Below are 12,255 nucleotides of genomic sequence, written 5' to 3' on the forward strand. Positions count from 1 at the left end.
ACACTTGGCCAGCACCAGACAATCAGAGGTTTTGTTCAACCATAATTACCCCATAACACTTATCCTTTATGTATTAATACGTGTGTAAGCCTTTAAGGTTTGGGGCTTTAAAATGAAGTCTTCAGAAATAAGACCTGAAGCATGTGATACCAAGAGGTAAGTCCCTGATACAAAGCCAGATTTGCTTAACCCCCTTTTATTGCTGCTCAGGCAAGCATGTGATTTGCACAGAACATTAATTCAAATGAACTGAAATGTCAGGCTGTACTATATGTCCAGCCAGGCTGAGAAGGACACGTGTTTTTCAACACGAAGAGTTTTAATACATCAATGTGGTCAATTATATCTCTGCAGAGTTAGCCTTACAAAGCAGTTGTGATGAGGATACTCCATAAATCTCCCACAATAAAAATGGCATTGGGTTTCAGAAACCAAATACTCAACCCCCTGAATTAAATTGGAATTAATTGTGCCACAAAGCAGATGGATATCTTCAGTTAAAGGCTATTTATTGACCTGTCCTTTCGATGCGGGTAGCTGGCTGGCTGGCAGCTGGCATTGTCTATGACAGCAAAGTACTCATAAAGTTCTTGAGATTATTTTTAATTTCAGGACCATAAAGAAGAGCAGCATGGCTGGGGAAAAACTGCTTGTGCCATGTAAAATCTACGTTACTTTAATTCCAGCGCTGCTGCATGATCTCTGTCCCTACGTTAAGACACCAATGGTTGTTTATGCAGAGAGAACAGCTATTTTTAATACTTCTCTTAAGTGGCATGAGTCCTGATGGCAGCTTGGTCTGTTAAGGACAGCTCAGTCGTGATGAAACAGTGAGCTATGGACAGTATGTCTGTATTAGTAGTAGTATGGAGCCAAACTCCTCCCTGGCACGAATCCAGGGAAGAGTTAAGTTCACGATGTTTAAAACTGCTATTTGAGGACAAAAGTTAAAGTGGCTGCAAAGTGCAAGGAGAGCTGCCTCCATGAGTGCTAATGGCTGAGCAACCTTTGCTCTGACTGTACTAAAGAAACAGTGAGGGGACACGAATTTATGGAAGATGAAGGGAAGGGGAAAGTGTTGTGAGGACCAAGGATTTCTCCTTCAGCCTCAGGCACCTCCAGTCTGACTCTACACATAAGGCTGTGCCTACAGGAGGATTTGGTTCAGCTTGCAGAGGAGTTTTGAGGACAGCAACTTGATTTAGTTAGAAGAAACTTAACTAAAAACTCCACACCAAATGTGCTCCCCAACCCACAAACAGGCTGCCCTGGCACAAGGCCCTCCATCATGTATCTGCTGTGTGGTTACCCAGACCTTTAGACACCCTACCAAAGCAGCTCTCATTTGGATTCAGGCCCCCAGTCTCAAAGTCGTTGTGGGAGAGTCCAAAGGAGTGAGAACTGCTTCCTCCTCTACTATAAATTGCCTTCAAGTTCCCCAAAATACCCCAATATTTTCCAACTCACACCATACTTAACAAGGGAGGAAATCACCTGGGAAATTATCAGTCGCTCAGCATGGAAACACAGTGCTCGTGGCATGGTGAAAACTGCTCTTACAACCTGCACCCCGTCACTCACACTGGTCACCAGTGCATTTCCACAAACAGCTCATCCAAGATCTTTCTGCACATTGTATTTTGGCTCTTGTGATACAAATTTTAGCCCAGTTCATAATAACTTTTTCTAAACCTAACACATGCCAAATATCTTTGGCATGAACATAATTCCTGCTGGGACTATTGGCTGAAGTTGCTTTTTAAAAATAGAGAAGTAGGTACAAGTTGATCAGGGAACCAGACTGGACTTTAAACATGCTGAAAGTCAGGTTGGTTAGAAACTTATTCTACACTTAATTGACCATTGCTTCAAGCCAAGAAATAAAAAAGATTTTCTTCCTAAGCTATATGCAGATCCTTTGGATTTAAGTTCTCCTATAGGTGCCTTACTCTCCTGCTATGTTTTGACAACTACATAAACACACAGAGATTCGAGGTTATGCCTGTTCAGAAATAGGTTATGCAATATAATTCTAAACTTGAAAAATAAATGGAAATAAGAAGCTTAACCCTGACAAAATCCAGACAATCTAGTAAAACAGAATATCCTCTGAGACTGCAGAGAAAAATGATGTAACAAAGATGACCTGAGAAACCTACAATACACGACAATGTTCAACACCTCTGTCAGTTTTATTGATGAGGTCAATGCCTTGCATCTTTGTCAAACTGATAAGAGAGATGTTAACAGCTTCACAAAGTGCATTGCAAATGACAACAGCTGGGGAAGAGGCAGCCACAGAAGTGGTGATTTGTCACTGTTTCTATTGTAAATCCCTACTAAAAAAGGAACAAGATTTCCTCCAAACCAGAAACTGCACAGGGTTTTTAGGTTTCCCTGTACTCTCTAGGCTGAATGCAGTTATACATCTAATGACTTCCTCCACTGCTCCCAGACTTACATGCCTGTCTCAGGATGGGCAAGAACTGATAGCAAAGGGTGGTGAAACAAGTGACACCTGGAGCAATTTTCATCTCCTATCTAACATTCCTCATGGGACTTCTGCAAAATCTCAGGCATGACCTTCAGCATACCACCAAAGCATCCCAAGGGTGCCATGAAGATGGGGGTACTTACTCCCAGAACTCCGTGACAGGAGAGGTGAAGTTAGTGGCATTCAGTGATATCCAGAGTGTTTTGTTCTTCCTGAGAGTGTCTTCCACGCAGGTTGGCGTGTTCCACTTCTGGTGGCAGTGTGCCCACGGCAGGACACTCTGGAACGACTGGAACAGGTAGTAGAGTCCCCAGGCCAGGATCACAATGTAGTACACGTTCAGAAGGGACACAATCACTATGGAAGCATAACCAATTCCTGGAGAGGGGAAGAAAAAAGAAATATGCACAGACGTGACAGCCACTCCTTCTTAGGATGCCTTGTGATTTCAAGTATCTGGTGCCATTGCTGTTTCCTGCCATGTTGTGGACTTGTATCCCACTCTACCACATATCTGTTTGATACTGAACTCAATTCCATCACCCATAAGCACAGCCCTGCCACTGCCTTTGACTAGTACTGGCGCTCAACTTTGAGCTTCAGGCTTCAGCTTGCTGGGACTGAAGGGGAGGGCTGCCCAACTTTACACTAACAAGGGTATTTCAGGCTTTATTAGAAGGAAGTCAAGGCATCACACTTTGCTTATTTGGGAGCTACACCATCTCACACCTTGGGTACCTGCTTGGGCAACCCCACTCTCGACGCACTGTCCCCCCACGCAGCTTCCCTGGAGGCAGCTTGGCTGCACCACTCATGCTTATCGACAGGTTCGGCTCTGTGTACGTGAAAAAAAGGACAACTCTTGAATGTGTTAAAAAGGAAAATTCCAGAGCTATCAACATAAAAGCTGCTGTTTCTGCCCCAATTTCACTTGTGCAAAGGAAGCATGATATTTTTAGCTGTTATGGTTAATTAGATCAATGTTTAACTCTGCTATCAATATTTGACGATAAAAAATGTTCCCTGTTTGTTTTTAAAAGCAGGGTTACGGGCAGATAAGTCTGAGTCCTATACAATTTAGGGAGGTGGTGGAATGCTGTTCTGGTGGAGGCTTTAATTAAATACCACAACTGTATCTCTCCTGCCTAGGCAGTTATGCCCCACTGGCAGATCCATGCCACATGGAGCTAAGTCAGAAACAGTCACTATTTTTCCAAATACAAAATGAAAGGACTCTGGAAAGTCTCATTTTCTGAAAATCTTTTAGTATATAAAATGTTAATGTCCAAAATGTTTATGTAGTTTGCTATTTAGGAATAACAGGGGGGAAAAAAAAAGTTTTCCTTTAAAAACATTGACTAGACTCTCAAGGGGATGAAAAGCCCATGAGGTTCCCTTTAACATCATTCTGATGGCTACCCTAGCACTTGCCTCATATTTTACAGTTTGAAACCTTACTGTAACAGGAGTCATTACCACCAGCGATTAACTTTATGACAGGTGAAAACAACCAGAGCAAGTGGTATTTATTCTATGCAGCTGCATTTCATTCAGGGTATACAGTTAGTCACATTATTAGAGTGACAATTTCTCTTTATGGATGCCTGGGAGATTGCTATTTAAACAAGGAACATTCTTTCCTCCTCCTCCAAAGAAAAGGTTTCACGAAAGTGGGAGGAGGAGGAAGAAAATGGAACTAAAGCAGCATAATTATATCAAGTTCAGTAGCGCTCTGAGTATTAGGTGGGAGTGTGAACCCTGGAGAAAACCCCTCCTGCTGCCTGGGGTGATGTAAGGGGAGAGAGAAATCTGTAACAGCCACAGTGGCAGAGCTAGAGACATTTCAGTAAGAAATCCTCACCCTTTCCAAACGGGATTTGTAAAAGAAGAGTGCCCCACTATTTAATGCAAATATTCCTTATAGTTTTGTCTGTATTATCAGGCTGTTGAGGGTAATCTAAACACAAGGCAGCATCCTCAGTAATGTTGCTAACCTGTCTGTAATGTTTCATTCTGGTTAACTTTTAGAGTGGCATACACATAATTGCTGTGAGTTTTGTGTAATTTTTTTGCTGGCAAAGGCCCTTGAATAACAGGAGACAAACACAACCATTTGCCAGGACCAACTCAGTTATGAGGAAAGTCCCGTTCCTGAATTCTACACAAAATACTGTGCAGGTTTTGGTTATATCAGTCATAAACGGATGATGTCAGTGATAAACTTTCATATGGCAGAAGTATTTTGATTTCCTGACCAGAATAATATTTTGAAGACGGTTTCTGAAAAAGGCATGTAAAAGGCTCTAGCCTTCCAAAACAACAGATTCTCCAGTACCTATGAACCAAATGTGCAGTTGCCTTTTTAAGGCATAAAATGCAATTTCTTTCTTGCTTATTGACAGCTCTGCCAGTTAACAAGATGATAGCATCAAAATCAATACCTCACTTTGTCCTTCAGACTCTCTGACTTCTACCTTTCCAGGAAACAATATTATACTTTCAATTACTACAGCAAATAGCTGAATGAATAGATATAAGGGACATTGCACTGCTGTTATCAGGTTTACAGAGGTGTCTTTAAGCAGTAAGGGACAACGAAAAGTACTAACCAGTGAAAATAGGGCAGATCTTTTCCCAGCATGTAATTCCACCTTCAGAGGTATACTGTCCTAGCACCACCTCCAGGAAAAACACGGGAAGACCTCCCCCAAACAGGAAAATGAAATAAGGTATAAGAAATGCACCTGTTGAGAAAACATAATAGTAGAAAATTGAGATGAAGTGAGTGGCTCTACATAGGATAGTTTTAAAAACTTGTTATCAGACATACTGAAACAAAGAAACATATATGCTACTTTAATATCAGTATTTAATAATCTTAATTTGGAGGTACTTTTTCTCATATTCAAACACCGTAAGTGAAGTGGATATACACAAATGAAAGGGCATTGTCTTACCTTTTTAAGATGAAAATCTGCAATAACAATTGGGTTAGGCACACAATAATTTCACGTGACTGAGAATGCTTTTATTTTGAAATCTAACAGAAACCATTGTTTGATGTTTTGTCTTATTATTAACTTAGAGTAACTCTCTTACTTCGAGTTACTCCGGTTTTGCAGTGCATGACTTAGGCTACTGGTCTATAATAACAGCATATCTTTTGGTTAAAACTCAGACTCAATTAGACCAGAATAAAAGAACATAAAAGATTCAGTAGTATAAAATTTTAAATTGCTGTTGTTGTTTTTCCATAGCTAAGTTTTAACAGAAGCTATTAAGTAATAAAATAATCTCTCCCAAATACTGGTGAAAAATGCAGAAAACAGGTTTTTCATTTCTTTTTAAAAAAAACAGAAGGAAAGCACTGGAAGCAGTAAGTATGAGGCAGAGAGACTGATTCATGAGAAAGAAATAAAGACTCACCTCCGCCATTTTTGTAGCAGAGATACGGGAACCGCCAGACATTGCCTAAACCAATAAATCCACCAGCCACGGACAGCAGAAAGTCAATCTTGCTCGCCCACTTCTCCCGCTGGGGCGGCTTTCCTTCTGCTTCGTCCTCAGGCCGTGTCCCCGGGCTCTTGCCAGGGGAAGGTTTGAGGATGTCCTTGTGGAAATCTTTCAAACACTGAAGCTTTTCCTTTGTTGCCATATTTCTGCTTTCTGCATAAAAATATTAAAAAAAAAAAAAATAGAAAAAAGAAAAAAAGGTGGGTTTATTAAACAGTCTTTACTGGTAAAGCTCTCTAACACTGCATGAACTATTTAACAAAACTCAGTTCCATAAAAGACAGTGCTGTTTATCAAACTGAGATATGAAAATACATCTGCTGCCTTCGCTGACCAGGGTGGACAAACCACCACGGGACTCTGTGGTCACCTCCTTGATGTCAGTGCAATGCAGGGGACAGCAAGGACTTGGTGCTGCTGCCTACCTGCTGGCCACAGGCAAAAGGTGAGTGAGACTGTACACTGCGTCGGTGAGAGGGCTTACTGAGCCCTGACTCTATTACAGATTCTATCTGCAACACAGGTAAATGTCTCAGGCTGTTTCGATGCCCATAACAAGGTACAAATCACTGCGTCTGATTCCTTCTCAAGAGTTGAAGTGAAATACAGCAGAACAGTACATCGCACATTTTCAGATAAAACCATTTTCGTCTATTTCCCAACAACTATGAGCCATCCTGCATCATATATTGCCTGCGATTTCCTTTCCCTGTGGTATTATAAACCTTTCAGAAAACTGTACATTCATAAAAACTGGAATGGAAAGTCATTTGTCCTAATCAACCTGCAGCAGCTGAAGGAATCTTTTCAGTTTATTCCATTTTCATAACCGTACTGTTTTCCCTTGACATCAATAAATGGACAAAAATAAACCTTTAGATTCAATTATTGCACCTATGCAATTGAACAGTTTGCCATGAATGATTGCTCCTTAGTTAATTAAAAATCCAGTGGCTTAAGTCACCTGATGCAAAACCCAAACCATATTAAACCATACCTTGCTTTATAATTTATATATATAATGTACAAAAAACATAGACTGTGTAAAATAATAACAGCTAGGATTATTACATCTAACAAGTGTCTTTTTATGTGGATTGCCTAATGAAAACAATTTAGGAACAGCGAGTAATCTTTATGTTAAAGCAGAATTCAGACATATAAAGCTAATTAATTCCCCATATAACTCAAGTGACTTTAGCTGGATCTGACCGGTTATTTTTGCATGGTATTTTGATGCTGAAACGCATGTGAAATTTTCACCAGATCCAGGCAAACCAACAAGTTTATTCCAGACCACAGCCATTCCCAGCTTGTACATGTCATTATGGGTGCAGTCATAAAAAATCATGCCTCAGATTATCCCAGTTGATAGCTGCAAGCCTCCTACCTCCTTGCTGGTTTTGATCTCTAACCTGATTTAGCTTGTAGCAGTGACCTGAAACCTGAGTTGACATTAGCTCTGCAGGAAGTTTTTAATCCAAACATGATTCTGAGATAGATATGCATCACTGTACCCGTAAATCTTTCCATCCACCATGGAAAGATTCAGAAGGCTAACATTTTGGCAAACCACAGAAGCTTAATATTCTCCCTCCTGATATACTCGTGGTCTTTGCAAAGGAGTTACTGCGACAGCAATTGCTATCAGGCCATGATCTAAAAAGGAACTTTAATCTTCCCGGTGCTAATCATTATGCCTTTCTACTTTTTTTTTTTTTTTTTTTTTTTTTTTTAAAAAAAAAAAAAAAAAAGTGCCACTGCTGGCTGCACAGAGGTGTTACAGGCAACTGCAATACCTCCCAGTCAACAGCAGAGAGAGCTCACAGAAGGAGAAAATTAATCTGAGGGTGGTGGGTCCCCATCACCCACTGTAGGGGTGTGGGGCAGGACATTTATTCCTCTGAAAGATCTCCTACTGCCTGCTGTTAAGAGACACGGTATGAAACCAACTAGTGCAGTGACTGAATGAAAGCGGTAAGGGCAGCTCTGCGAGAGCCTTTAGATACCTACCTGCTTTGGGGAATTAACCCACAACTGCTAACTTGTGCTCCTAGTATTGTGCATGGAGATATAGCAGGTGCCTCTGGGAGGGATTCACAACAGTTTTATCCTCCCTGGGACACTGGCATCTCACTACATGCCCCAGACAGGTACCACCCTGTATCATCCATCCATTTTCTCCCACAGCCATTGATTGTGGGAGAAAAAAAAAAAAAAAAAAGTAAAAAAAAAAAGTGTAAGTACTTCTCTTTATAGAGGTGCCTACAAGGTGACTGACATCCTGCTCCCAACGCAATGTCAACCTGGCATGGGGAAGGCCTGATTTCACTTTCTTTTGCTATTTGTGCTGCTCAAATCCTTATCTTTCATCTTGCAGGAGAATGTCATAACCATCAGGCAACAGGCTATTCTGGGCTCAGGAATGGAGGGCATTCGGACGGTCTCTCATGGAAGTTGTTCTTCACAGGGGTTACCGAAACGCTCATCAGCAGGGGAAGGAAGGGTGCAAAAGAGGGCACCACTCACATCTACTGCTTAGGGCACTGTCTGGTTTTTCATTTATTTGGTGAACTGCTGGGACAGCCATAAACCTGCTTATCAGGGCGCAGAGATACATACATTTATAGAACCCTGCAGGATTAAGGTTTGAAAGAGGAGCTTAACTGCTCCCCATGGGGACTGCTACTGGAAATACCCCAAAACAGAGCACTGGGTATGTGGAGAACCTGTACGTCAAAAAAAAACACAAGGGGAACTACAGACATTAGCTGCCTCCAAGATGAAAACCTGCTCCAGGACTGCAATATTTGCAGTCTACTTTTATCCTGCAATACAGAGCTGTTCATTTATTTTTTGCTGGCTCTAATCTTTTCCACTGCAGATTGACTTTGACCCAGGTGTTACTCAGTGCTACCCAGAATGTGCAGTTTTTCACATTCTGTGTACCCTAATTCTCCCTGGGACAAGCTGATCACCCCGTGGTTTGTCCTAATTACCTGCACACCACGTGTGAGATGGTGCCTCCCCAGACACCTACTTTGTAACTGCGTGGGACTGCATTTTAAAAAGGGATTTCTAATTTGTCTTAAGACACCCCAAATTAATGGATATGCTTGAAAACCTAATTACTGCATGTAAATTTTGTTCCAACCTTAGCTGGCATGCAAAGACAGAAAGTGATCCCTCTCTTAGCATGCAAATGGCACATCCTCAAGCCCACGCTTGCTTTTGGGGTCGGTGCTTCACCCGATGAGTGCCAGGAGACGGACCACTATGATTTTGTTGCAAGTCACCAGCTCTAGATAGTGGGCCACAGTACAGTAGCGATCTAACACCTGCACAAAATTAGCAACAGCCCAGCTTTGCTGTGTATCTCTGATCTAGTCTTGCTAAACCCCTGATTGTGTTTCGAGGGCCGGCAGCTGTGGCTGGCAGGCACGTACCGTCGACCAGTACCATAGGAATTGACGCTAAGCGGCCACCTGGGACTGCAGTCCCAGCCCATGTCACGTTCAAGGGATATCAGATTTATCCCCCTTTGCTGCCAACCATTGGTGTCCACCCAGACATTCCCAATTACAGGAACTGTCTACAAAGGCTGCAAGGGTGGGGGGTACGGGCGATTCTCCTTGGCAAAGAAAAGCCAAGAAAATCAAGTTTGTTTAGTGAAAGGCATTGTCTTTTTTCCTTAATGGGGTTGGAGTTTCATTTCCTTTAGTTATGTCCCACTGGGTGAGGTTAAAATGGCTCTTAAGGGAAATAGTCTGACAGAGATGCTGAAACAATATGTTGTCACCGCCCAGGTCAGAACCAGAGAATAATAGGTTATTTTTACTGTATCACTTAGTGGGGATGGTATCCGAGATCTAAGTCCATCTGATTCCCCCAAGGAAATATATTGTAAGAAAATGCTCTTACAACCACATAGTCCAAAAGGAGCGATTCAAGTCTGGGGCGCATGTCTGCCTCCTGGAGACACACGGCTGCCTCCAGGAGACACGGCTGCCTGGGAGAGTACCCGCTCCAGGAAGCTTCGGATGGCCCCAGGAAGCTCTGGCTTCATCTGATGAACTTAATATGGATAAATAAAAAGCAGCAGTCAACCCTGCCCTTTGCTGCATGCTACTAGGCTGAGTGCAGCTGAACAGCTTCAGCCTGACCCAAAAGCAAGGGGAGAAAGGGTCCGGATTGAGCCAGGCCCAGAATCTGCTCTCATTTACCCTGGTACAAACCCTATTTAACTGAAGATGAAGTTATGGATTGTCAAACTGATGCTACTAAAATGTGGAAAAATACAACAAGGGAGCCAGCGTGGTCTCATTGCATGCCTCAAGCACCTGCTTGTGGTACAAGGGCTCCTCTCCTTCTGCAGGAGAACCACGTGTCTGTCCTGTGTGCCTGGCACACGAATTTCCTCACGCAGAGCACCCCCTGTGACAACCCAAACTGCTGCCCTCCATGACATTCCCTGGTGGTGAGCTGAAAATACCAAAAGATTAGCCATAAGCAGAGAGGTTTCGCAGCTAACCCGGCTTGGGTCATCTCCTGTGACACAACTATCATATCTTTGCACGTACAGCCTGCACCTCAGATAACCCATACCCTTTAAAAAACACTGGCATTGAAATGTAATCCTTCATAACATGCAAAAACTGAGGGGTAGGGGAAAGGGGAGGCACTGGGCAGAGGCCTGAGATGATGAGATGCAGATGGGGGAAGGCCACCAGTGTGGACATTTGTGCAGACTGACATAACTCACATTACTGCTGAACCGCTGACTTTTTTTTGATAGACAACCCATGGATTACACATCTGAAAATACACTGTTCAATTTCTGCTCTGGAATTACAGTTATGATCCACTCCAGGCTTCGTATAGCCAGAGACAGGAGACCAACGTAGGGTAACACCTTCCAGGAGGAGCCCCAGGGACAAATTCATCGCAGATGTTACCTCACTCAATGTTACCTCACTCAATAATCTTTAAAAATCAAGTCTTAAAAAAGTGGTTTTCCAAACCCTGATGGATACACAGAAATCAAGGTCTGCCTGTACACACAGTTAGACATATGTAAATATTTGTGCATGCTAAAATGCATGTCCTGTCTCATATCTGAAGATCATAAACCACAGAAAATGAGCTACTTCTTTTTTGGTCACTACATGTAAACTTTGAATAGGGATTGGATATACTGAATTTGTGACTAGAATCGTAACTGAATGTTTATTGTATACCTTCTTCCTCCATTACAAAACTAAAAGCAAAGTACATACTCAGAGTGTCTCCGGCCTTCATGGGAATTCTGCCTGAGGAATGACTGCACTTCTGTACTGCTGATTTTCTGGACTATTCTTGTACCATGATGTGCACACACACTGCTTTTGCTTTCAAGGATCCTTTTCTACTAAGTTCAGCCTGTGCAGAAGACTCTGTATCTTGAGCTCCTCAGTGCTTTCTCCTTGGCACAAAATCGCAATGGCTTTTGAAGGACATCTGTTTATCACATTGTAATTAATTTTTCTAACCCTGCTTAAGCTCGCTACCTCTTTAAAAATTATAATTTCTTTTATTTTTCTGCCATTTTTTTCTTTCATATCTTGCAAAACAAAATCAACCTCCCTTTAAAACAGAGATTTTCTAGATCTGTTGGTTGGTGCCTTTTTTCTTTTATTTTCTTTGAGTTTCATATTCATATTCATGACTATTTCAAAATCAGCTACACTGATCACTGGATCAGAGGAATTGTTTTTCGAAAAAGCAGCCCCAACTCTCACTGAAAGCTATGGAAAAGCTGGTATTGATTTCAACAGTAGTAGGATCGGGTCCCAAATAAAACTGCATTTATTATATTTGGCTCATTTCCTAGGATTACTTGGAACTTTGAAAGCTGTAATTCTTTATGTTGACAGCTTTCCCTCCCTCAAGGAGCAGTGCGGTTAAGCCAATCAATACATGATTAAAATAAACAGCCCCTTGATCAAACTTATGCCTTTAGTGCAAGTCTTTCTGATCTGCAGAAGAAAAACCCCTTATGTTTGGCAGCCCTTGAGGCCACACCAGTATCCAAAGAGCACCTGACTTCCTTAATTGTCCTTAACTCGTATCTCAGTTCCTTCTGCTTCATCGAACAAAATATCTAAGTCTTCTGAAAAACAATATCCCTGCTTTTATGGCATATTCTAGCTCTCTTCTTAACAATGCCTGAACTCCATCTAACCATATTCTCTTTGTCTTTAATGGATCCC

General features: G+C 41.9%; 1 protein-coding gene across 14 annotated transcripts in view; it reads right to left on the reverse strand.

The window, feature by feature from the left end:
- Positions 1–12,255, reverse strand: part of SLC6A6 (solute carrier family 6 member 6) — a gene marked incomplete at its 3' end in the record, with an annotated part of 58,016 nt that overhangs the window by 27,740 nt on the left and 18,021 nt on the right. For 13 of the 14 annotated variants that reach the window (XM_084531074.1, XM_084531073.1, XM_084531069.1 and 10 more), the window contains 3 exons: positions 5,921–6,160; positions 5,104–5,238; positions 2,638–2,872 (listed from right to left, as the gene is read on the reverse strand). In XM_084531074.1, the coding sequence (XP_084387200.1) occupies positions 2,638–2,872; positions 5,104–5,238; positions 5,921–6,160 (610 nt within the window). Of the gene's footprint in view, positions 1–2,633; positions 2,873–5,103; positions 5,239–5,920; positions 6,161–12,255 lie in introns of those variants that run through there. The other variant, XM_084531070.1, reaches the window with a different exon arrangement.

The sequence above is a fragment of the Aythya ferina genome, assembly GCF_964211825.1.
Source record: "Aythya ferina genome assembly, chromosome: 10".
Lineage (NCBI taxonomy): Eukaryota > Metazoa > Chordata > Aves > Anseriformes > Anatidae > Aythya > Aythya ferina.